The 27,132-nt window shown below is 37.3% G+C and overlaps 1 protein-coding gene across 4 annotated transcripts in view; it reads left to right on the top strand.

Annotated features, from left to right (window-relative positions):
• The first annotated feature begins 4,291 nt into the window (after positions 1 to 4,291).
• LOC113227242 (abnormal cell migration protein 10) overlaps positions 4,292 to 27,132 on the top strand; it is a 36,039-nt gene continuing 13,198 nt past the window's right edge. Inside the window, exons 1-2 of one of the 4 annotated variants that reach the window (XM_026460140.1) lie at positions 4,292 to 4,310; positions 25,042 to 25,137. In XM_026460140.1, the coding sequence (XP_026315925.1) occupies positions 25,042 to 25,137 (96 nt within the window). In that variant the 5' untranslated portion in view covers positions 4,292 to 4,310. Of the gene's footprint in view, positions 4,311 to 4,899; positions 4,919 to 18,667; positions 18,825 to 25,041; positions 25,138 to 27,132 lie in introns of those variants that run through there. The other 3 variants (XM_026460156.1, XM_026460148.1, XM_026460163.1) reach the window with 3 other exon arrangements.

The following is a 27,132-nucleotide window of genomic DNA, read 5'->3' as shown; positions in this document are numbered from 1 at the left end:
CAGCACGTGAACCCACACCGCTGATCACTAAGCCATTTCATTCCATATACCTATACTTGTGTAGCAATAGATATTAATACATCAATCAAAAATTTTATTTCATACGTTATCCATATCGTGTTAGTTATAGAAAACTTATAGTCTATGTTAGTAAAACGGTTGTCAGAAAAAATATACATATTAAATTATACCTACACCAAGCCTCTGGAACCCACGTGTGTGAAGTTCCAGTGCTTAAATGTATCACAGGCAAGGTACTCCCAAACAGGCTGTTGGAACTGTCAGTTCAGGGAGGCAATTCTCTTGCGTATTATCGCCCTGAAATTGCCAGTATACGCCTCCGCGAACATACCTGTAGGCTGGCACAACAGGCCACGACTTGCGTGACAGAGACATAAAAAACGAGATATTGCTATTCTGGCACAGAGATCCCGCGCTTTAGGCCTTATTCAGGGTGGCGGCGGACGCGGGTGCGAGCGCGGATGCGAACGCGGGTGCGTGTGAATCAAATATGCGTAGACGCTTCTTGCGCCTGTGTAGAGACTGGCGCGAGTGGGGGCGCGGCGGATCGTGCGCCGCGCGTGTGGATCTTTTGGGCCAATAGAATTTGACCAGTCCGCCCGTACCATTCACAGTACTTGGTCTAGCGTTTAGCGTCTGTTTGCAACTTCGACGTGTGGATCTAACGGTTTTAATCGCTTCGGCACTATGAAAGGGAAGACGCCAAGACCCGCGCGCCCGTACCCGCCGCCGCGGCCGCGCCAGCTCTGAATGAGCCCCTATGTCGCTCTCGCGCAAGTCGCACTCTGTCGTGCTAGCCCTACTCATGCACTGCAAAAGCGTGGCAGTGCCAACAGCATCCTAAAATCATTCTTCTATTGGAAACGCAGGACGTTGATCGTCTTTTTAGAGTAACTTGCCCACAGGCTGCACGTGTTTATAGTTTGACAAAACGCCTTGAAAAGAGTAGTGTGGACTTCCTCATCCCCCTTCCCACGACGTGCTAACCTACGGGGTAAACATATTACAACGTACGGCCAATGCCCTGCGCTCCCTCTCCATATCGTCATCATCGCTTCGGTAACCCAGTGCCCAAGGTATTTAAAACGTGCAACCCTATGGAGAAGAGCGCCGCAAACATGTACCATGGGGATTGAAGGGCCTCAAACACTAATTAATAATTGGCTTTTATCCGTGTTATATCTTATGCAATACACCTTCGCGTACTCCTCACGAACTTTCACAAGTTACCTTTTACGTATATTTCTTTACATGAACTTCTTTATGGAGGAGAATACATACAATGTATAAAATACTTTTTTAGTTGTCTCTTTTTAGTTTGTATGGGTATACAAAAATTAATAAACTAGAGAATGAGATTCAGACCCTGGTAATAACGCATTTTTAAAGAACGCACAACTGTAACAATGCCTATCTATTATATATAAGCTACAAGTTTAGACTCACTTAGAAAAATAGAACGCATACTTCCCGATATGGTAGGAAAAAGATGTTTACACCGCTGTACGCGGATAGGCTCCAAGGCAAAGAATCAAATATGAAAAGACCTGAATATAGAAAATGTAAACGAGTGATCAACGGCCTGCAAAAACTATAACACATGGGGGGATTTTTGTGCATTTTTATGAGATGCACCCTGGTACAATTCCGCGGGAAGTAAAAAATGTTCGAAATTCCTATAAACAAGATGGCAGCCATACAAATTTCAAAGCCTCCTGTCACGGAAACTATTAGAGATAGGTAGGAGGTGCTTGAAGGAATGTCATAGAGGATAACACTGGTCAATTGCTGCGTTAAAAAAATTCAAGATGGCGAATTCAAAATGGCGGCCGAAGTAAAACTTGCTTCGATCCGGCTGAAAATTGGCATGCGAGGGCCTTTAGGAGTCCTTAATCGTAATTTGGGGTTAAAAATAGCTGACGAAAAAGATTTGCTCTGATTCGACTGAAAATTGGCATGTGAAGGCCACTAGAAATAATAATTTATATAAAAAATATTAATAATTTATATAATAAAAAATAATAATTTATGCTCAAAATTTGTTTTTTGCCATTTTCAAATATGGTCGTCATAGAAGCGTTCGTTGGCGGCACAAAAAAAATTGCTGATCCCTTTGAAAATTGGTATACGGGGGTCTCTAGGAGTGCTTGATAATAATTTGTGATCTAAATTGGTTTCTCGCCATATTTCAATATGCTGCCATAGAAGTGTTTCTTGGGGGCAGATGAAAATTTGCTCTAATTCGATTGAAAATCGATATGTGGGGAAGTCTATGGATGTTTAATAATAATTTGCGGTCAATATTTATTTTTCGCTATTTTTCAATATGTCTGCCATAGAAACTTTTTGGCGGCACATGGAAATTTGCTCTATTTCAGCTGAAAATCGGCATGTGGGGACCTCTATGGGTGTTTAATAATAATTTGCAGTCAAAATTTACTTTTTGCCATTTAACAATATGGCCGCCATTAAAGAGCTATGTTAATTTTTTTAAAGTCATAAGTGCCGAGGCCGTAAGCCGAGGTGTAGCGGAGGGTGAAGGCCGAGGCGTCCGCACGCCACCGTACGTAGGTAGTATACGGGTACTAGATTTCACAATTGTTCAAAATGTAAGGCATACTTCCCGATGTAGTGGAAATAATATATTTATACAACTTATAGCGTTGTTGTACCTCGACCGTCTCTCTGTTAGATTCTTTTTTATTGGAAGCTATGCCAAAAAGAGAAGTATTTAGGGAAAAAATGCCAGACAATCACTTCAAATTTCTGGTCCCAAACTAGGGAATTTCCTGTACTATGAGTACCAGAGTAACGATAATTCTGAAGGCAATACCCAGAATACCCTGACCAGGACCAACATAAAAATATTGAAATATTTAATAAATAAAAAATATTTAAATATTTTTTTCATAAATTGGCTCAAATAAGAATATGGAACCTCCTCATCAAGCGCCCATAGTACTAATCACTGTGCTACCGAAGAGCATAAGCACACCCGGTAATCTGAAAGCGACCACGCGCCGCAGGCCGAGCTCGACCCCACCGTAGGTGTATAGGGCTCGTTAAGTATACATATACATATGTATATTTATGTAAGTATACGGGTACTACTGTAGGTGCAGCGAGTTTTCGGATACATTGTTTGATTTCTTTGTCAACAAAAGTGTCAAAGACATTGAAAATGAATGTGTATGCGGGCACAGGCGCCAACGCGTGGGCCTGGCATTTCCGCTGCCGCTGTTCGACCTCTAAACTATGTTTAAATTGTATGAATGCAAGCCTACATTTAAGGCTAGAACTTTATATAATCCTGAAAATGTGCTAGTAAGTCAATCAGTCCACAATTAGTGGGGACGATGATATTCAACGCGACTTTATTATGGTCATGCGGATGCCACTATCACAACAAGTGAGATAAAACGGAAATCCTTTAATGTTTGAACTTGAAATTCTAAATTTTAATGCTATATACCTACTATATAATAATTTTGATTTCTGTTTATATTTTAGGGTTCAATTGAAACTGTATTTATTATTTTACAACTCATAACAAAGAAATAAAAGAAAATTCATCATAATTGTAATAATAATAATAATAACGCGCACACAGTCTTAGCCGCACCAGGGAAACCCTGTATCGCAGGTGCCATGGAGACACGCATAGACAACCACAAATTACACCCAAACTCACGAGATAAATAAATGTAGGCCATACAAATTTCTCCCGGCCCGAATCGAGCCCGGGATCTCTTGCGTGGCAGTCTAGCATGGTAACCGCCCGGTCAACGAAGCAGTTAGTAAGTCATTGTAAGTCATCAATTCAACACGGGTGCTTAAAAAATACTAAGATTATTCTGGGCAACTGTTAAAAATCACATTTGTTTTTAGTTTATTGCGAGCTATAAGCGAGTTTGTCCTTTGTGTTTCCTGCAAGGAAATTATGGTTGCGCAATCCACACTACTGCCACCGATGGCAACCCGTCTCACCATAATAATACGAATAATGCACATCGTCTTATTCTTAGGTTGTAAATGTAGCAGTTGCCTTTCTCGAATCAAGGACGTACCTTAACTATTACTGTGCAATTACAATAAAAATAAAAATATTTCACATGCAACACAATACAAGAAAAAGAAAAAGCTTGAAATACAAGCTGCACCCCGGGATTGCTTGTCAAAGAACGGTAGATGACTACAAGTATTTATTTGAAGAACTTTTTAATTGCGTTCGTAACATATTCTTTATCCTTTTCAGGTAATAAGCATGCAGTCCCCATAGAAGAAAGCGGGTAAGTCCAGTATCAAATCGATACCTCCTACGTAAGTGGTTGTAAGTCACAAAGTAGCATTTTGCATGGCGGGACGAACAAGTCGTGCGCGTGGTAGTAAGAGACACGCCTGTCCATATCAGTTGCAGTGCCAATCAATGCTTTAAATCGCAAAGATCTGAGGAGCACTGTCACTACGCCTGTCACCCTGAGACATAAGTTGACAAGTTCCATGTACCTGTAATTTCACCAGCTCTCATGCAGTGATGCTCACATTACTGCTTGGCGACATATTATTATGTAGGTAAGGTGGCAGTGCTTCACTGGGCAACTTTTTCACAAGGAGCTCCTCTACTGCTACAAATTAAATTTTTACTTTAATATATCCTTTTTATGTATATTACAGGTTGTACCAAACCATTTGTACCACCATGTACCAAAACACTTACGTGTTTTGTTTACTTTTACATGTTTTCTTTATATCGAGTTCTTAGGTTTTCGTGATTCTTACACATAGGTTCTCAATAGGTTCATTTCGTATGTTTTCTCTGTGTTTATATTTTCCTTACGTCTACGTCTCAGACAGGCGCTTTGGCTGCTCATCGAGACGTGCTGGTCCCAACCTTAATGTATGTACTTAGGTGCAGCAGAAAAAGCATGAAAATAGAGTGAATGCTGTAGAAATCAGAACTTTGCGCAATTTTTGGTTTGGCCACGCAGAAACAATAAATGTTGATAGATTGAAGGAACAAATTTATAGAGCGGGCAGAGGTTGACCTCGGCGTACATATCTCCCTCAATTACTCCCAAATTCGCGAGAGAGATACAAACAAATAATCCTCCCGGTCCGGGAATCTAATAATAGGGAATCTAATAAAAATTAATCCGTAAGGACTGCGTGGCATGTATTTTAGTAAAAAAGTAAAAAATGCTATTTTGTGGCTTACTTACGTAGGAGGTATCGCAATATTCTCCACATACAAAGTACCACTTGTTAAAAAAAACTAATTAAAGTCTACAGATTTCCCCATTACTCGACTTTAAAATTCAAAGCAGGCACTCGGAAAGTGTACTCGAGTGTGTATAGTAAAGTAAGAGGGACAGATGGGACTACAAACTTCCCTCAAAGGAGGTGTTCATTCACACAATTTAACCCGCATAACCCTTGTGGCAATCTACAACAATTTTAGCAAGTAGTCTCGTCAACACTCGACTGATCTAGATTTTGATTGTTACTGTGTAGTTTACTGACACTTGGAAGGCATAATAATTTATCTCTGATACCAATTTGTCACGAGAGTTATCATTGTTTTCCATGCCACTTTAGGAGTTCTTTTTGCATGCAGGCAACGGCTGTCCGCTGTTGTTTGTTGTTTTTGTGATTGTTGCTGTTTTTGTCAACCAACCACCTAGCTCTAAAAGCTAAATCATATTTTTATTGCCTCGTATATTCATGTTTTGAGAAAAACTTTGACTTTTAAAAATTAAAACGAAATAATTCTGGCACCTGTTTAATTCTCTTTCAGTTTTGAATTTGGAATGTTTGTCTTCTATTTATAGGTTTTTAAATTTGTTTCTATTGTTTTTCTCGTGATACAGGGAACAAAACAGTTACGTGCGTCTGTAATTTCGCTACATGTGGCGGGAAAAAACCAATGGAGATTTTCCGAGACATAAAATGTTTTGGGGTCAGCGGCAACTTTGTATATTACACCATAAAACGTTACAAGGAGACTAATTCTCTGAAAGATCGCCAAATGAGTGATCGCCCGCGGTCTGTATGGACCACTGCGAATATTTAAATAATCAGAGAGCGATTTCGCCGAGATCCATGTCGCATCCAAAAGTAACTGGCTTTGCAGTGTTTCAGTTTACAGAATAGTTTTTTTTTATAACATCAAGTGATGGGACGAACGTGAATACTGAAATACGATCTCAAGGTAAAGGCATTCGTCGTAGTAAAGATCACTTCCTAAATGAATACCTTCACAAATTACGTTGTCCGAAGCTGCTTGGGAGACACGATGCGAAAAAGATACTCTTCACCGACGAAAAAAGTTCTACCGACTAAATAGAATGGTTTTTCCCGCAAGACTCAGCACTGGCCTATAAGGCTAATACGATTCAAGCTTTGCTGGGCTTCATAGCGGAGAACAATGGTCACTCTCCAGTCCTGATCTTAACTCACTTGACTATTCTCTATGGTCTGAATTAAAGCTCAGGGCCTGCCAAAAGTCCCACCCAAACTTGAATTCTCCAAAGTGGGCCCTCGTCAAAGAAGCGAACTGAATCCCACTTGAGAAGATTCGTGTCGCGATCCAAGATTGGCCAGAATGTCTAAGAACTTGTATTAGGAATAGACACGGTTATTTTGCGTTGTGATTGCTTGTGATTGTTGGTTAGGGTCTACTCATGATTCTCTGAGAATTTTAAAGTATTATATTTAATTCTTTATTTTTTTAATTTAATTTTTACTTCGTGTCAAAACTTATGAACACACAAAGTATAAACAAAAGGTTTGCACAAAAAAGATCAATAGCAACGAGGCTAACTATAATATCCGTTTGCAAACAAAAGTGGTTTATAATAACAAGAATATTATGTAATATTACAATGCAATGACATACGTCGTTACTTGACGACCTCTGTGGTTAAATGGCTTGCACACTGGTTTTGATGGTGTCGCCATCTCTGAGGTCCCGAATCTAACTTTTCTACATTGTCTCGAGTGTTTGTGGTACTGTCGTCAGCACACACACATGCTTAACACAAATGCTTTAGTAACTTACTTTGGGATGAGAATATCGAATGTGATGCTATTTAATATTTATTTCGGTCTCCTTTTTTTATTTCGTGTCTTGAAAATGCAAAGCAATCTACATATTTGGACTATGGACGGAATATAAGTGTCAAAACATGAAATAGCTCATAATTCACATCAAACAAACTCGTCAGCATTTGTGTACGTCGTAGGAATTTATATTATAGCTTTATATAATGAATTCACATACATGTTTGTGTTTCTTTCATTAAAAAAGTCATAACAGGCGAACAGCGGTTTACTTATCGAAATTAACATAGTCATTACCGTTGAGTCATGTTTACTTTCTATAATGTGGTCCCCAGTTTCGGCCACGAGATTCACACTGTAATGTCAGTCCATAATGTGTACTTAACTGTTCAGATACGTAAGCTTCGTTTGCATCTTGCTGCATCGTCAGCTAACGGTACTTCACCCTTTTTGGGCTGGAAACGATTGTCTGTGATTGCTCGATTTGGCATAGGCTCAGCCTCAAGCAAAGTAATACATACACAAAGAGCGTACAAACATTTCTACATTTAAATTGATCACGTTTAGCTTAATCATTAGTTAAAGAAAATGTCTCACGTACCGATTTGCATCTACAACAGGTTGACCCTTAATTTTGTTCTTTAATGAACTTGACGCCATTGCACGCATATTACATGTCCACTGCCGAGCTTTTGTCTTTTATGAAAGTCTGCTGAAAGATTAATTCTATCAAACAATTAAGCGCGTTATGCTAACAGAAGGAAGAAACAGTTTCAGTGAGAGCTTAACATGCGGCTAAATATAACCAGGCTAAGACAGCTGGCGGGGCGCGGAGTACAAGAGGGGCAGGCCATCGACCCGAACAACCCAGACCTTGTGTACACTGCCGGAAGGAAAGATGACAACAATTTACACTACCTACTAGGCTTCCTAAATCACTTAAAAACGCTGAATAATATATTTTTATTTGGTTTCACCCGTGCGTGTGAAGTTCCATGTCTCAGAGCCGGACAAGACAAATTTAGACAATTTGTTGCCTAAGTGCAGACAATGGAGTGGACCCACCCGCGTATGGTTCATTTAGGCGTCAGTTACTATTAACGCGACGCGATGTCACCGGCGTGAGACAGAAGCGCTTTTCAAAACGGGCTGCGCTCGTTAACGCTCGATTACGCTCACATGACATTACGAAATCATTTTGCAGGTCAATAGCACCGTTAGTTGAAGGTCTTGGTCGCCCGTGTTCTGGCCCTCTTCCCATTCTCCTCCCTCCGGCTTCTAGCAGGTACTGCAGACTAGGCAGCATGATTAGAAATACTGGCTGAATGAATGTAGGTTTGTGTTTGGAATTGTATAAAAAAATAGGATGAAAAAAGAAGAACATCTTGGTCGTTCTGGAACATGCTTCGATCTGTAAATACGTAATAAATATTTATTCATGTCAGTAGTCCTGTTTTATCTTTAAAAAGTCCCCCAACGCTAATCCAAGCTACGAACCTCGTTATAGTACGACCTTAAATGAAGACAGTGTAGTAGATATACCTAGGGCAAATAAATATAAAATAATTATATTTCATGACCTCATTTCATTCATTTCTATTTACTTTTCATTTTTTCGGTTCATTTTTATTTACTTGCTCGCTTTAGTGTTACAGAATTTAGTGGGTAATTTTCCGGTTACTTTTCTTTACCCTATTTTTTCGTTATTTTATATTCGAGTGTATTAAGCAGAAATATTATTTAATATTTCACGATAATACTTAAATAATAAAAATTGCCACCGCAGTTACGTAGAGAAAACTAACCTGGAAATTACCTGAGTGGCATATAAAAGTGTTTTAGATGTGATTTCTATGGATATTTTAAGTCACAGTGACTTTGTGTGAATAATTTGCAAAAAAATGTGCACCTCGATTAATACGTTACATCCTATGAAAAAACTAACTATCAGAGATTACAATTTGTGCATGTATTTTATAGTAACATTTCTCCTGCAAATATTTACAAAACAACTAGCCGCGCCCACAGGCGCCGAGCTGCTCGCTTATCATGATCGCGAAGAATATTATTATCTACTTGATACCACTTTCATTTAATACGTAATAGCCGTCGTACGTTATGGAACGGCATGCCGCCGCCGCCGCCGCCTAACCATCGAATTTCAACCGATTTTATCTACACAAACGCGAGTCGAGGGTGAAAAAGTTAAATAGGCACAAAATGGTTTTAAAAGATATTAGTAACAGAGACTGTATAAAGTATAAAATTACTAATTTGATTTTAATTTTGTTTGCCTATCGTGCTATTTATCAGTGAACATGTCGTGTGCACATCAATTTATATTAAATAAATCATAGTTTGAAATTTCATGTTATATAAATGTAACTCTAACAATATTTCTTTAACCGTTGTTTCAAACTTCACTGGTGAATACTTTAAATTAAAATTAGAGGGTGGTAGTGACTCGTCTAGCTCCTGCAGGTATTCTTAATCTATGATGTTTGAAATAAATATTGTGAATGATAAATGTATTCAAATGTATATTTACTAAGAGCAACTTCTAGAGTTTCTTTGCTCAATCTTAGGGGTATCTGCCTTACGAATGAGAGGTAGAGTTTAATCAATACCACGATTAACAAGTGTAATTTGCTTACCTATGAAACAAAGATGTTTTTGAATTTTTATGAATTCTGAAGCACGCCCCTAAAATTTTACATAAATTTTTGTACGTGATAGGATTAATTAATTTACTGGCTATAATTTGTTAGCATTTAGATTGCAGCTGAACTCTGGGTACCATGAACCGAATGGTACAACCAATGACATTAATTACCACCATAATACTATAGTTATGAGGCACAAGACATAATAAAGAACCACCAAAAGTGTACCTTCAGCACAGAAGTGTAAGATTAGAGAAAACAATTTAGAAAATATCAATTAAAAACTTCTTAAAATAAAAATGCCTATGAAACAAATCTGCGTGGTTAATACGACGATGTATTTTTTAACGCACTGAAATTATTTTATTCGACAAGGTAACACTGTACACTACACTACTGTACACTTGTGACCAAAGCGTGCTTTAATTACAACAACGGTTGAAAAGCAAAAAAGGGGGAGCGCCATTTATTTAAGAATATACACCAAAATATTCAAAACCGGAACATAGTAATGCTGAAATTACTGCTTGGCGGCAGAAATAGGTAAGGTGGCAGAACTTACCTGGGTGAACTCTTCAACAGGAGCTCTACTGCTACTAAATAAAAATAGTATAACTTATGAAGAATATTAAAATAATATATTCAAAACATTATACACTGTAAACTTTTCTTTCTCAAGCTTATACGCACCTCAAACACTTGCTAATGTTTATTAGTATATGCGTTAACGTATAGTGCATTGTAACTGACTATATATAACTAATAACTAACACAATAGTTCCTATTACTGTGCTATTGTGTGCAATTTCTCTAATAGAACCAACATTAATAATCCTCAATACAGTTTCTATTATTCTCCGTGTGACAGACATCACACTGAGCCTGAAGGAAAATTAATAGTCTAGTGGAAACTATTGCATCGTGCATCTGCCTTCGAGTAGATAATGAATGGACAGAACAACCTACAATTGAGATCAGATTTTGCAGTTCAAAGTCCGTGTTACTTACAGACGAGAAAACTTGTTCCCAGAGCCGAGATGTGTCATATAAAGGCAATTGATATTGACAATGGATTTTACCAAAACTATATTTTACAATTACTTATTTAACAAAATATTTTATATAAAAGTCTGCTAAACATCTGTTTCAAACGTGCGAATATTGTTATAATTTGCAGACATCTAATATTTTTCAAATGATGTTATAGTAGCAATTTTTACACATCGATTGTACTTAAACTTTAATAAAAATAAATATCTACTTCGCATAGTGTGTAAACGAAAGAAAAGCGATTTTTCCGAGCTGCAGGTGGTGCAGTGGGGAGCTGCGTGGATCGATACGCTATTCCGCCACCCCCGCACGCCCCGCGACCACCATGCACACCCGCCATCGCCGCCGCCACCGCATGTGCGCCCTCCCTTACGGGCGTCAACTGACATTTGATCTCATGCAAACACTAAGCCGTGATTAAATCATGTTTAGATTTTCCCTACCCTGTTGTCAAATAGATCCAGCAAATTTTTAATTTTTCTTTACAAACGTTATTTGGAATAAACACAAAAAATGCAATCTTTGTTGAAGAAAATCAATGTAGTTTTATAACATGTTAAGTAAGATATAAGAAAATAATACTTACCAATACATATTTCATATCATCAACTTTATTTATATCAACCTTTTACTGAAAGCATCAGTTGAATCAAATAATAAACCTTAGCATTCCCTTTGTCACATGTCCCTGTAGGACAGAATACCTAATGGCATTTTCATTTCCTTCTTCATGACCTTCGACTTTTGTCCTCGTGAAGAGAAACATTTAAACCAGTACACGATGTTTGTTTCAAGTATATGATTTAAGTATATAAATATTTTGTATGAATAGCAAAATATTTTGTTTAATCCCGTTTCTGATTCTGTCTTAAATCTGAACAGTATTTTATAAACAATATCTTCAGCTCCGCCGTGGGACATTCTACTTCAAGGTATCTACGAAATGATAAGTTTATATAAAAAAATACTTACTTTTATTTCTATATTGAAATTTACACATGTACCTATGAATGAAATTATGTTATATCATCCAAAGCAAAAATAAATGGTAAAAATCTAACCTTTTTTTTTTGTTTTTGTTTTTTTTTTTTTTTTTTTTTTTAAATCTAACCTGCCCAAGATTATTATTGTTATTTTTTTTATAATATCAAGTGACAGGACGAACAAGTCGTGAGCCTGATAATAAGCTGCACGTCTGTCCATAACAGTTGAAGTGCCACTCAGCTCTTTAAATCGCAAAGATCTGAGGCACACTGCCACTGCGCCCGTCACCCTGAGATATAACTTGACAAGTCCCATGTGCCTGTAATTTCACCAGACTGTATTAGTAATAGGTATCACGGCTCAAAGTAAACATTAAAAAAACTAAATACTTTCTATGACTGGTACAGCTATCAAAAAGGGCCTATGACATTGTGACATCTGCGACATATAATCTTTTACAAGTAGTAACCTAGTTAGATCTACATTGACTTATGTAGATCTATTATTTCCCGTACATTCATAATTTGAAAAAATATTTTGTGTACACTTGAAGTCAAAACGGTTCGGTCTTGCAGAACAAATATGTTGATGACTCATACATCGAAAATGCACCGAAATAAGTAAATGTACTTTACATGTGGAAATGTATAGGTACAGATATATCAGTAATAGATGCAGAGGGGAGAGCTATCGATCGGCAAGGGTGCTCAAATTGAACTACATTTTGACTGTCGCTAACAAAGCGTGCTGGACTACTGTCATACATGCAGTTGGGGCCATTTCCCCAAATACATCATTTGATTTGAAGACTCTCTGTACAAAAATCTATACTTATTTTTACTCCTTTATAGGGTTCAAAATTTTAATTGAAACAAAGCTTTCTTTAACACCGTTTCAAGCAAAATCTTTCCAGCAGTGTCTGTCTGTACTGGGTTTGTCAAAAAACATAGTTTCATTTCTAACTTCTTTCATTTTTCCTTACAATCATACATATTTCCTTGAATTAAGACGTATGACTTAAAGGTAGACTTCGGCTAGCTAATAGCAATAACGGGGGTTATTGTGGATTTCACTCGCTCTTGTAGAAATTAATTTTAATCAACAACGTCTCCTTATGAAATTGTTTGTAATTCTGACTGACACATACGTGATTTAATATATTTGATGAAATATTATTTTACAACGACGATTGTTGTCTTTCTATTATAATTTATAATAGAGTAATAAAACCATTAACACTTAAAGTGTTCGTGGTTTTAATGATCTTAGTCCATCGGCGTGTCATGTGAGTTTAGGTACGCTGAATACTTTTTCTGAATTCTAGGTTTGAACTATTTCCCTACACTAGCTAGCTAGCAGCGACATATCAATGCGAGAATAGCAGCATGTTGCGCTTTATGTCACTCTCGCGCTAGTCGCGCCCTATCTTGCTAGCCCTAGAGGTCGTTCTTGTATACTGTATAGACTACAGACTGACTACAATTATCAGTTCATATAAGTGTTTAGAGTTGTTTGCACTGTACAAATGGCATTTTTACAAAACACGTTACAACACTGCATTTTACATAACATATAATTAATAACATATTTAGAATTTCACTTAACTCGGACTAAATCTCTTCTTCGTACTACTGTGCGCTTCCGCTCCTCGTAATCGAATGGCCAAGCATGCTCCCCAGCTCACCCTTTCCCACTACCGAGCCTTTTAAGTAAGGCGGGGAAATACCGCATGCGATAAAAGATAAAAAGCCATAAGACGAATGGGTGAAAATAATATTTCGTCAACTATACCTATCTTCCTTAATTTACTCACTGAGAGTGTTCTACGAAATATTGGGAAACGCAATGTGCGCCAAATGTGTTGTGAATTTATATTTGTGAATACCGATTTTCCAAACCCATTAGAGTAAATTAATATTTTGAAATGATTTTTTTTTATTATAATAACGCACACACTCAACATAGCCCCGCACTAGGGAAACCCTATGTCGCGGGTACCATGGACACACATATAGACAACCACAAATTACACGTAAACTCACGAGAGAAATAAATGTAGGTCATACAAATATTTCTCCCGGCCAGGGAATCGAACCTCTGCGTGGCAGTCCAGTATGGTAACTGTTCGGCCACGGAGGCAGTTAAATGAATGTTACGCGCACGGTATTATCTATTTTAAATTACGCTATTAAATTTTCACTGCATGGAATTCAATCGGCATATGTCGAATCGTTTCCAGACATTAGCGGTTCTAAACAATGTGGATGACCTCGGACCTTGCAACATTCTTTTAAATTTTTGGTAGCGTATTACCCGCTTTGTACAAAAACTTCAGACTAGATAATAGGTTTATGACATTTAGATAGTTTTTTGTTTACGACCATACTTTTATTAAAAATGCAACTATATTACACCCTAAGCCGGATTTAAAGAGAGCACCTAACAGCAACTTTAACAATATTTCACTGCGTAAACGAACCCAAAATAATTTTCATTTGTACTATATGTATAGGTTCCATGGAAAGTTAAGATATGCGGTATCACGCTTCGAAACCGCCGCAACCATTTTGCAATGAGTATATGGCGTGAATTGCTTTTCTGAAAACCACGTTACCCTTTCCATTCGCTCCAACGGTGATCATAAAGATATAAGCATAAAGCGTGACTAAATAACATAATATTATCTTTAATGGCGTGTATATAATACATAAAAATTATATGACACCACAAAGTAATTACATATTTCCATAGTTCTTTAATATTTTATTTTTAAACAACTACAAAAAAAGGAGGAGGTTCCTAAGCGGTAACTTGTGAACTTCTAAACTGACTTTGATAATTCTTTTTTTTGTTGGGAAGAGGGTACCTCATTAGCGGTTCCATTTAAATTTGAAGAAAATATTGGCCCTCTAAGGGTGGCAAACTAGGGAATCCCGTTTCACGCACTTTCCGGTAACCGATTTCAATAAAACATGGCAAATAGATGTAATTCCACGAACTTTTGAGGTCGTTTTTTTTAGTACTCTGAGCTGGTCATCCGAATTCGGGACGGTTACAACTTAGCAGTACGCTATATACTATATTACGTTCTGGTTTTGAAGGGTAAAGGTTCTGGTGAAAGTACAGGCACAAGGACTTGTCTAGTGGCAGTAGAGCTCCTTGTAAAAGAGTTCGTCTAAAAGTACTGCCACCTCTCTTATTTCTGACGCCATGCAATAAAGTGAGCATTACTGCGTTCCGGTTTTGAAGGTTAAGTGTTATTACAGTGAAATTACAGACACATGGGACTTGTCAACTTGTGTCTCAGGGTGACGGGCGCAGTGGCAGTGCCCCTCAGATCTTAGCGAGTTATTACTACCACTTGTTAGTCCTGTTATTTCATATCATAAAAGAATAGTGTGGTAATACCTGGTCATCTAATTTTGAAATTGGTCCAGTAATTTACTACTAATAAAGCTCTGAGTGGCACTACAACTGTTATAGACAGGCGTGTCGCTTACCAACAGAAGCGCATCTTGTTCGTTCCGTCACTTAGTATCTTAAAAAAATATATATAGACGACGCTAAGACTACTATGAAATAAAATACGAAACCTTTTTAAATGTTGTTAGCTCGCACGTTAGCGCCATGTTCTCTTGAGGGGTAGGGTGAATAATAGTCGCTTGCGCAAACTGGAATTTGCTCTATATTTGGGCACGGTAACGACCGCAGCGAGCGCTGCAGCGCCACAATTTCCATTTCCGAATAATTTTCTTTTTGCTGTGACAAATCAGCTGTATTTTGCGTATAAAATCTATTATACAACCTATATCACAAATATTTATATCGAGGTTGTTTTTGCGTTTACGGTATTATGAAATTGTTAATTATTCATAATTAATCAGCAGTTCAAGTTAGTATTTTAGTTATAAACATATTTAAGTACATTCCACATGACACTTAAAATAAACGTGCGGCAACAAATCCTATATACATATGTCTTGACATAAATATTATATTGTGTGTATGTAGTACATATCTACATACGTTCATAGATTTTACATTACGTTAAGAAGACGATATTTTGTATGACCCATGTCTGTATGTGGATCTTTGACGCCAACAGTCTCTTCTAAAAAGGTACGCAATCTAAATTAAGTTATTTCAGTAGTACCATAATAACTCGGCGCGCAATAGTGCGGGTGCGCAGAACGTGATGCATGCACACACCAGCGGCACCGCGCGCACTGTTTACATTCTGCAGTTTACGATAGCTGCGCAGACGCAGTTTTACGATGGGACATGAAAAAAATAGTATCGAATTTTTTTATTATTGCCTATATCTAGTCAACTGCAAACTAGATTTTAGTTACACATATTTCTATACAAACATCTAATTTATTAGCAAATATAATTATAGACACAATATCTATCTATATATTAAGTCTACAAAGGAGTAGGATTCGGAGCAATTCATTTGTAGATGTGCGAACAACAAACTGTAATTCCTATAAACATGAAATCTTGAGGGGTTGTTTAGTCTACTACCCGTACGTCTGAACTGAATAAAAGTAACATCCGTTCCATCCATACAAATTCAAAAATTCATTAAGAGGGTGAAAGTGGTAAAAATGTTTATTGAAAAATTAGAAGTATTCCTTGAACCTACAAAAATAATATAAATAATTTATAATTCAAAATGGAGGTGAAATCGGGTATCTAAATTTGTATGGGAATGCGTGATGCGATTTGCTTCAAACGTGATTTGGATATTTTAAATACAAAATAAATAAACACGTGTTTTAGGGTTTTTCAATACAACCCCTAAAAAGGGATATGTTAGGGTATAGAAGTATTTTGAAAATACCTTCTCTTTTTTTAGAAAATCGTATTCCTTACATTTGCAAACTTGCAAGTTGGCACCAATATTATTTAAAGCTAATAATAAAAGTTTTCTTTTTAATGGAATCCAATGTGGCCAGTTGGTATTTAGTAGGTACGCTACCGGAATTTGGCTTGTACAGTTGTAGCAACTGTCCTGGTGTGAAGTAACGTCTCATCTCGGATTGGATAAAAAACCTCCTAGTTGTGGACATTCATGGCCATGGATTCTATGTGTCTGCCGAAGTTCAAACTAGACGATAGGTCCATTCCAAGTAACCGGAGACGACCAGCTATCGGTAAGGATATATCACAGGGGTCAGGTGAAAGGGACTCCGTTTTGTAGAGAATATTGGTGTCACCTCAATCGGAGACTGCCTTAAGTGTCAAATCTAAACGATTAACCATGGAGTCTATAAAATCTTTAATGAAAAATAAAACTTTATACCAATGCGTTTTATCATACAGCTTCTGTGTATTTGGATGACAAAGCCATGGTAGTGAACCGTTTGGTTCGTTCAAGATGTCCTCTCTCCTTGTCTCTCTGTGTGCGTGCCTGCGTGCGTGCGTACATGCGCGTGTGCATGACGACGTGTTTCTACTATTATTAATAACAATATTTTTTATAACTTCATTTTTTAAAATGGCCTTTGAATAACAAAGCCGGTTTAGGCCACGAAATTGTTTCTGCGCGAAATAATAGAATTTTACCATAATTTGTCCGTTGAAATGTGAATATAAGGTGACGTCCTTTTAAAGAATAGCAATAGATGGTTTAATAAGTACTAACAAATAACGACATTAGGTATGTTCAGTGAAGCTGTTTATTAATCTATTTTTAGCTACATCCTTTGAATAACCGCTTTCGGAAGAGAGAATATCTTTTTGCGTCACTTTGACAGGAATTTTATGGGGTAACGAGGTTAACTGCATGGCGTCGTAAAGAGGCAAATGTCGTTTCAGGGATGTGTAGGTTTGCCACTAAATTATATTTTCACATTCCTGACATGACCAGTATAAAATAAGATATACAGCTAAATAAGCATTTTAAATACCCTTTTGATTGTATAAATAGTGAATATGCAATCATAGCCCGACAATACCTAACAGTAGAACACGTGACCGCACGCTCTAGTTGCAACGTCCTTGTGTCACCTGCTAAGTATTATTTCTCTAATAAAGTACTACAAAGTGGTTAAATAGACAGATTTATAAGACTATTTAAGCCATTACAATTACAACCTATAAGTAACGAGGTTTCATATGAAATGATGATTGGTCAATGAAAATGGAATTACTTATAAAGTAAGTGTTAGATACGAATTATTCCGAGAATCACGGCTATATCTAAAATCACGACGCAAGAAACTGTACCACACGCAATTGTTTACAATTAGTCAGTGTACACATCACACGGAACCGATGATGCACGCTGAGATTTGAAAATACGCAAGTAATATGATACAAGACCGTGAATTCATGTAAACATCATGAATTTTGTTCCCAAGGAGATTTCCGTACAACTATCCGTACTAACGAAATTATCCTCATTAGGCATTTTTCTACAAAACATGAAAAAGGTGCCAAGTACGTTAATATGCCTACATGATCATTATCGAATCGTATTTGATTCACACATACATACAATTATTCTTCTCAACCGTAGCTGCGTACAACTTTTACCCCACAACACATTTAGTGACTTCCAATTTTGCAAAGAAACAGAAATAGCACTACCAAAGTATACTAAGGCATTCCTATTTTTCATTAGTGAAGCGTGCGGTGCCATGACGTAATTCACATTTTTACTATATTTTATCATCTGCTGGCATCACTGACACATCATACTCGTTCATTCATTTAATAGTCGTCGGTGCGAGCATACATCTAATATGGACAATCTGCACTTTGGACTCTTGTCGTGCGATCTGAGAGTCGTGAGCGAAATTGAACCGCTACAATTGCAAATACATTGTGAGAAGTTGTGCGTTTGAGTAGTTAAGTGAAGTGCAATATTAAACAAATTGGCCGGCTTCGCTTTTTCGCGAGCGGTCCGTTTAAACTAACACCACAGCTAACACTGAGTTTTATCTTCGACCTTGTCGCCTCAGCATAGAGCTTTACAACTTAACAACACTGTATGAGCTCCGGCGCATCGACTGAGACCTACATTTCGAATGTCACGAGGTAACTTGTGTAATAAGTTTACATATAAAACTGAAACCGGTTCTTGACAGTTTTTGTTTCATACTTATTTAACTTTTTTTTTGGAATGTTTGCAAATATAGATTTTTAACAATGTGGTGTTTTTGATAGTTGGAGCTATTATTATTGTTATAATTTTGTCAACAAACGTTGTATTTCATTTCTACATGAAAGAAGAGGTACAAGCTCACGTTAAATCATATGGAACATTAAATCTGCTGATTATTATTCTTATTATAGTGATCTCCTACATGGATTGTCACGCAGGCAGAGTGTACTGTACTTTCTTTCACGCAGTTGTATGATGTTCCATGTATGTGGTATGCTGCAGTGCCACTTCCCGATGGAAAACGTGAGCACATCGCGGTGGTGCAACGTGCGACCACACGAATAAATCTTTGTGTCACCGTGTACAATAGTATACATTCCGTCTTATGATGGAATTTATTTTGGCGTAGTTAACTTGTTTCTAAGCGATTTGTAGTCTAACAAATTCCTACTTTATTCATTATATCTTTTTAATATTTATATTATTTATTTATTTTATCTTTTTATTTTGTTGACTTATCTTTGTCTGTAGGAGAGGCGCGTATGGAGTCAACTCAAGGTCAAGGTGATAAAGATAACCCTGGGTCTAATGGTCTAATTTTGTCACTTCCTCGTACGTAGAGTCCAAGTGTAATCCCCTAATGACTATATTCGTCATTTTAAGACGTAGGATCACTTTTTGCGAACGGGTTACTTATATGTTATAATTGTAGGTATATATTTTTAGACATCATAAGATCCTTCTAACTTTACGCGAGATACCAACACTGCTATAGAGAAATTAAAAATGGTCTCTTTTTCGTGGAAACGGTTTTTGCTATCGCGATATTCATTCACTCACCCTAAATGTATACTCACACTTAATGTCGTCAGAAATATATTAGAGGTAGAGATGACTCAGCACATTAGTGAATCTTGCTTACCTACATAGTTGTTTTTTGGCACTTGTAGCGATGCCCAAATCACGGCACATAGCAATGTAAGTACTACAGAATATCTATTAAAAACAAGCCAAGTTATGTGGATAAGGCTCCGTCGTTTTGCGCGATATGTACCAATGTTTCTACCTACAGATAACGCAGTACATATATTTACATATAAGTAAACTCTTGCTTCAAGTATTTATATAACTGCCTCCATGGCCGAACGGTTATCATGCTGGACTGCCACGCAGAGGTCCCGGGTTTGATTACCGGGCCGGCAGAAATATTTATATGGCCTAAATTTATTTATCTCGTGAGACAGGGTATAATTTGCGGTTGTATATGTATGTCCATGGCACCCGCGATACAGGTTTTCCGTAGAGCGGGGCTATGCGTGTATGTAATATTAATTATTATTTTTTTCACTTCAGGATTTTACGCAATAATCAAAATTATAATATGAGTAATTAAATGACATTAATGAATTTCCATATTTAAGTGCTTGACAAAGATAAAGAGAGATTTACAAGAAACATAATTAAACAAAAACTGCTGAGAAATTAAGCAAATAATAAAACTAAAACTAGAAGAAAAATACTATATAAGTATCATCGCCAGTCACTTGAAGTCTCAAAGCGACGTTTGGTCATTTCCCGCTTGACTGTGTATATATATTTGAACCTTAGAGGATGGAAAACAGTTTGAACAGAACAAATCGAATTGTGAGTAATTTAGAGTGGTCACACACGGCGATTTTTAGTTATTAGCTTTATTGCTATTTTTTTATTGATTAGCGCTATTGCATCGTTACATTTGCGATTTATAGGCGATTGCATCGATGCAAACGCGCGACTGCATCGATACAAATGTGCGACGATCGATGCAGTTGCGCGCTTGCATCGCGTTTGTTTTGATGCTTATAATCGCGCGCGTGTGTAAAGGTAGACTATTAGCGACTGCATCGCGTTTGCATCGGTGTTAAAAGCCGCCATATGTAACCGCTCTGAATAATATATTCTAAATATATTTAAAAAGTCTCAAAGCTAGTTCTTCTTATCCCATTTATCGGATGTCTGCTATCATTATAGCCCCTTGGGCACGCGAAGTTGCAGCTGGGAAGAGTTATGTGGTGGTCATACGAACCATTTTGACAACCTCAGTGGCACAACGGTTTATACTGTGGTCGCTGGATGAGAAGGACCCGGGTTCGATTCCCGGTAGGACCCAATTGAGAAATGATTTTTTTCTGAATTAGTTCTGGTTTGGGTATTCTGGGGAGTGCCCCAGAGTGAATGAAAAGACTCTGGTACCATAGTACAGAGAACTCCCTTCAGACCAGGCGATTGGTGTGACAATCTGACACATTATTATTCATATTAACTCGAAAATTTTAGAAACATGCGGTTTTTCTGCGGTCAAGTATTCTGCGGGCTTAGAATTGCAGTATGAGTTTCAGTAGAATATTTTTCACTCCGTGACACGGACCCAAACTTTGAAAACGGACGTATGGTTTTGCGCAAGACAGGGCGCGCCTTGCACGAGAAGCGCCATATCGTGTTAGCGCTATAGGAGCTCCAAGCCTTTATGCATCCTCTGCAATGTGATATCGTTTGTGATTCTATCCGTCCACGATATTTTTAACTATCTTCGCTGAACCCACATTTCGAAAGTTCCTAACCGTTTATATAATTTTAGGTTAGTGTCCATGCTTCTATTCCGTACGAAAGATTTGAAAATATGTAACACAGCACTAGATGGCATCTTGTCTATAGTTTGAGGCTTCAATTGCAAAGGAGATTGATTATGATGGCTATTATTAGATACAGCTATGTTTAGTTTCAGTACTGAATGTGTTAGTTCCGTGTACAAATTAAATAACAGTATAGGTTAAACTCCAAGACCTTTTTCTGTACCACAAAATGCAATAAATGATGTGACTATTTTGGAACGGTAGTAGCCCAATGCGGTACCGTACCTCATTAACTCTATGCCACTGCGAATACACCTCTCTACATAGTCAAAGTACGTTTACCTTTATAGACATTTAATTTTACGCCACACGTAAAACAAACCGCAAAGCAATTGAGTGACTATTACTTCTAAACCACCGGTGTATTAAAATAGGTCGATGCACACATTACGAGTATGGTGGGTTATGCGCCTTGCTAGCAGCGTAGATGCCTATATCTTGTCGGCCCGCATGCCGGTTATTGATGGCAGCTCACATCACATTGACTCTGTTAATTTATCTTAACAACTGTTTCACTTTCCCCTCTAAATGGGATATTAATTTTCGGAGAAAGCTTTAATGTTTCGGTGCAGACATGATGTTATTGTGCACTGTGGTTTAAGTCTAACTATACAAGTAATAACTTCGCATGGAAAACATCACATATACACCGATCTATATACACTGAGATACAAAAATAACAGGTCAATAAAAAATTGTAGTGTCTCAACTACGCGAGATTCAATCATCATAATTGTAGTTAGTTGCAGATGACTATTAATACGTAAATAAGTATGTACCTCTTTTGTACACTACTTTAAATTATATTTATACGGACAATACAAATGTCGCGAACTGATGGCAAACGCCTTTATAGTTACGATCCCAAAACAAAGCAGCAATCGAGCATATGGGTCTTTCGAGATGAACCGAAACCAACCAAAATGGCGCGTGTGCAAAGTGCCTCTAAGGGGATGATTGCTTCTTTTTTAATAAAACTGGATACGTGGCTACTGTTGCTTTGGAGAATCGTTGTAACGTGAATAGTGATTGGTACACGATCATTTATTTGCCGGAACTTATTGACAAACTCCGTAAAAGTAACCGTAAACGCCGTATCAACTTGCACCACGATAATGCTAGTTCTCACACGGCCAGACAGACAAATGAATTTTTGAAGGTGAACTACGTTGACTTTACGAGCCATCTCGTGTACAGTCCCGACCTGGCACCTTGTGACTTTTATTTATTTCCAAAAATAAGAACCAGTTAGGCGGTCAACGATTTTCATCACTTTAAGAGGCTGTCAAAGAGTATGAAAAATATGTTTCAGAGATTGTCACGTAGGAGTGGTATAAATGTATTCAAAATTGGTTCATTCGTATGAAAAAGTGCATTAACGTTAACGAAGAATATTTTGGGAAACAATAAATTCATTTCTGACCATTTATAGTATTTTTTCTTTTTCATTCAGGAAACTAATAGTGCGCCACACGTATTAAAATTTATCGATTGCACTTTTTTTTCTATAACACCAAGTGACGGGACGAACAAGTCGTGTGCCTGGTAGTAAGCCACACGCCAGCCCATAACAGTTGCAGTGTTACTCAGAGCTTTAAATCATAAAGATCTGGGGGCACCGCCACTGCGCCCATCACCCTGAGACATAAGTTGACAAGTCTCATGTGCCTGTAATTTCACCAGCAATTTTACCCTTCAAAACTGGAACACAGTAATGCTGAAATTACTGCTTGGCGGCAGAAATAGGTAAGGTGGCAGTACTACCCTAGATGACCCTTCACAAACAGAACACAGTAATGTGACCGTTACTGCTTGGCGGTAGAAATATGTAAGGTGGCAGTAATTTCCTGCATGAGCCTGCGATTACATAACTATTAGATTTTTTACTAGTGACAATTTCCTAGTACTTTTAAAATACATAAAAATAATATTGCGTACCCGTAATTATTACAATGGCTAAAACAATTTTGATATGTGTCATAAAACATTAGTTATGTGAATTTATACTTGATTTCTTTTTTACTAGACAGCCTCGCAGTAAATGAGGTTAGTTTTAGAACTTGTTCGTACGAAATATGAAGTTTTATTAACTTCCCCTCGAGAAACTACCGCTATCGAACAAATCAAGCGCGGCGTAGAAAGCAATGTTGTTATATTATGGATTTACACATAAATTGGAATTGTGTAAACTAGTTGGGATAACGCTCTTGCCTCTCATGTCGTAGGGTGTGGGTTCGATTCCGATTGGAGGGTTTGAATTGCTGAGTCATTTGCGAATCGTGTGGGGTTACTGTTTACCACTTGCAGAAATTTGCCAGAGTAGACTGGTGTTCCCATGGTGTTCCACGTGGTTGAATATGGGTTCTTCATATGAATTAATAGATTTTAAAGAGATTCTTATGCATAGATCATGGTTAAAATGAATACACAAAGAATTTATTTACCTATAAAGAGATATTCACGTCTAGACACGTATTCACGTCTAGATTCAATATGTACAATTATATATAATTTTCTTGAATTGTTTTGACCCTGACTTTACGATTTAATAGTTATTTTTATATTGTAACTAATTCATTAGATAACCTGTTCATACTACGACATCAACGGTATAACTTTAACCTATTCACTATTCTTTTTTTATAATACAAAGTGACGGGACGAAGAAGTCGTGCGCCTGGTAGTAAACGACACAAACAGTTGGAGTGCCACGAGGAGCTTTAAATCGCAAAGATCTGACACATAAATTGACAAGACCCATGTGCTTGGGTCTTATCAACTTAATTTCATCAGCACCCTTATCCTTCAAAATCGAAACGCCGTTGCTCACATTACTGCTTGGCAGAAGAAATAGGTAACGTGACAGTACTTCCCAGGACGAACTCTTTCACAAGGAGCTCTACTACCATATTCTGTAGCTAACACATAGGTACCAGCTGGAGCTAGATTGCGTTGTCCTCAAGCATATTGTTAAACCGTTCATAGTCTGCCGTCTGCTGCAATTCAGATTCACTACGACTGGCGAGCCCTATCTACGATTAATATTATTACGACAAGTTTGTAAATTGTTATGTATTTACGTAAACATTACGTAAACACGACTAACCTAATTTTGCTTCCTGGTTTAAAAGGCATATTAACAAAAACTAAATGCTATAAAGGCCCGATTTGCCCCAACGACTTGCAATAGCTTTGCAATAAAAACCTTCTTATTGTAGGCCCTTTTAGGAAAGTTTATAGATATTTTTATGAAGCGTCACGTACCTTAGGTCGTGACCTGATAAAAAAGACGTAATTCAATACACCAACACAAGAAAAAAACAAACATTTACTTTCCCCTTATCACTCATGCGGAAATGGTTCGATCAAGTACTTGTTACACACGAGACACTCCCTTTGCGCTTAGTAATCGGAAATATAGTAAAGCAATAACAAAAATAGTGTAACATAGTACCAAAAATATATTATTTATTTCCAGATGGCGCTGGTAGAGGAAACAGGCGCGGGAGCCTCCGCCGAAGACCCCGAGGCTCTCCTTAACGAGTGGCTGGGTGAACTTACAGTGCTCACAGCTGTAAGTACCTACATACCTATACCATGTAACATTAAAACATGCTTCTATACTAACGACAATTCATAATTATAAATTTACAAGAATAATCATCTCTAGATACAATCATCGTAGAGCATCGTATTTTAACCCTTAACCGGAATCATGGGCCAATTTGTACCCGACAGCAACAGAATACCTTTTAATTTCAAAGCGCGCTTAATTTCGTAATCATTGAAATGGAACCAAAAAAATTATGTTCAAAATAATATCATTTAAAGATATTGCTCAATATAAGTTGATTTTTATTTTAATAAAACATGATTTAATATACTCGTAAACCATTTAAGTGTTTATTGTAACTTTGTTATGAATTACATAGGTTTTTAATTGGAGGGTCCACATGGACCCGCAATTCCAGTTACATTGATCAAAATAACGATTCCGGTTAAGGGCTAGTACTCCAAATTTAATACCAAAAATTAAGTAAAAAGAAACTCACAACTTTAAAAGGGAAGATTGATGCTGGATCACGTTAAGATCGAACACGTGTGGCGTGCGCGCGCAGCCGGCGCGACAGGTGCGCAAGAACATATTATGCGCGCTACCCAGGTTTTGCGTACTCTCAGCCAGCCTCTCGGAATTACTATTATTTGCAAAGAAATAAAACAATAGTTTATAACTGTGCTCCACCCAAGTATATTGTTTAATATTTGTCCCTATTGTTGTTCTAGTTGTTTGTTTAGTAAACAATCCATCCAATGTTTAATTTCACAGGTATTTCATAACTTATAACTTTCAACACTAAGGTAGGTACTTGCGGAAAATTAAGCACAGATTCATGATTTTATTACAATTAATTGCAAGCTTAAGCAAAAATTTCGAAATTTGCACATAAACGGTTCGTCGTAGCTTCGATCGGTGAATAAACTTTTAAATTTAGTCATTTTGTAAAATGCATATAACTGGAGTATATCAAAACGGTGAGATCTAGTGAAAGTATACCTTTAACTTGACGAACAATGATGCAGAAAACAGGAACAGTCTGCTAGTGTTGGTAAGGAAGAACAGGTACCAATTACCAACAAATTTAAATTAACTGCAAAAGAAATACCGATATTTTTCTATTTACATATATGTGTAAAACACTCAACAGACGATAAGTATTCCTACCCTCCATCCATAAGAGACTAATTGACAACCTACTACAATTGAAAAACAAGATCTAAACACAAATTACGGGTATAACAACAGGGCATTGTCCCCTAAACAGACAATTAATTTAGGTTTCAACAACAGCCATGTATGAAGCAAAAATACCGCTCGCTTATTGATGGAGTACAATAGCATGGCCTACTGGCGCGCGTCCTGGGACATTGCATCCCGTCCTAACACACTTAGGGAGAATCTCTAGCTTTGGGAGGAACAGGAAAGATTACATTAGGCAATATACCTTCAAATCTTTACGCAAAAGGGTCCAACACGACTGTGAAAAATTATCCTTGTGATATAACTTAAGATCTTTCAGTAATTAGTACATCTCTAAATGTACCGAGTGGTCACTAGTAAATTTATGGGCAATTACATGGTTTTGCATTATACTAGGACATTTTATTGAGCATATTATAAATAGTAAAATCAAAAAATAAAATAACATAAACCAAAACAAACAAACAATTACACATACAAAACAAACAGTAACAAGCACGCAGAACAACGCACTCACAATGTCACAACTGTTACAAATGTAACAAGCTAAGTTAAAACGATTACTTTTGATATAACCTTGATGATATTAAAAAGGCGGGGTTTTCTGGTGAATGTAAAAATCTCTGTATACTCCTCATAGCTATATATAATTTTTGTTTTCTTTAATATAGTGCAAAGAGGCACGGCAGCTGCAACCCATCGGCGGCGGGTGCGCAGCCAAAAAAAACTCATACCAATCCAAACTTGTCGGGAATTAGAAGCGAGCACGTGCAGTCTCTTCGTTTGCAGTCATCGACAGATGTCAAGCTA

The sequence above is a fragment of the Hyposmocoma kahamanoa genome, unplaced genomic scaffold (genome assembly GCF_003589595.1).
Source record: "Hyposmocoma kahamanoa isolate Upper Pololo Valley unplaced genomic scaffold, ASM358959v1 100021, whole genome shotgun sequence".
Classification (NCBI taxonomy): Eukaryota; Metazoa; Arthropoda; class Insecta; order Lepidoptera; family Cosmopterigidae; genus Hyposmocoma; species Hyposmocoma kahamanoa.
The sequence above is the reverse complement of the archived record's forward strand: the minus strand, read 5'-3'. Positions and strand labels throughout refer to the sequence as shown.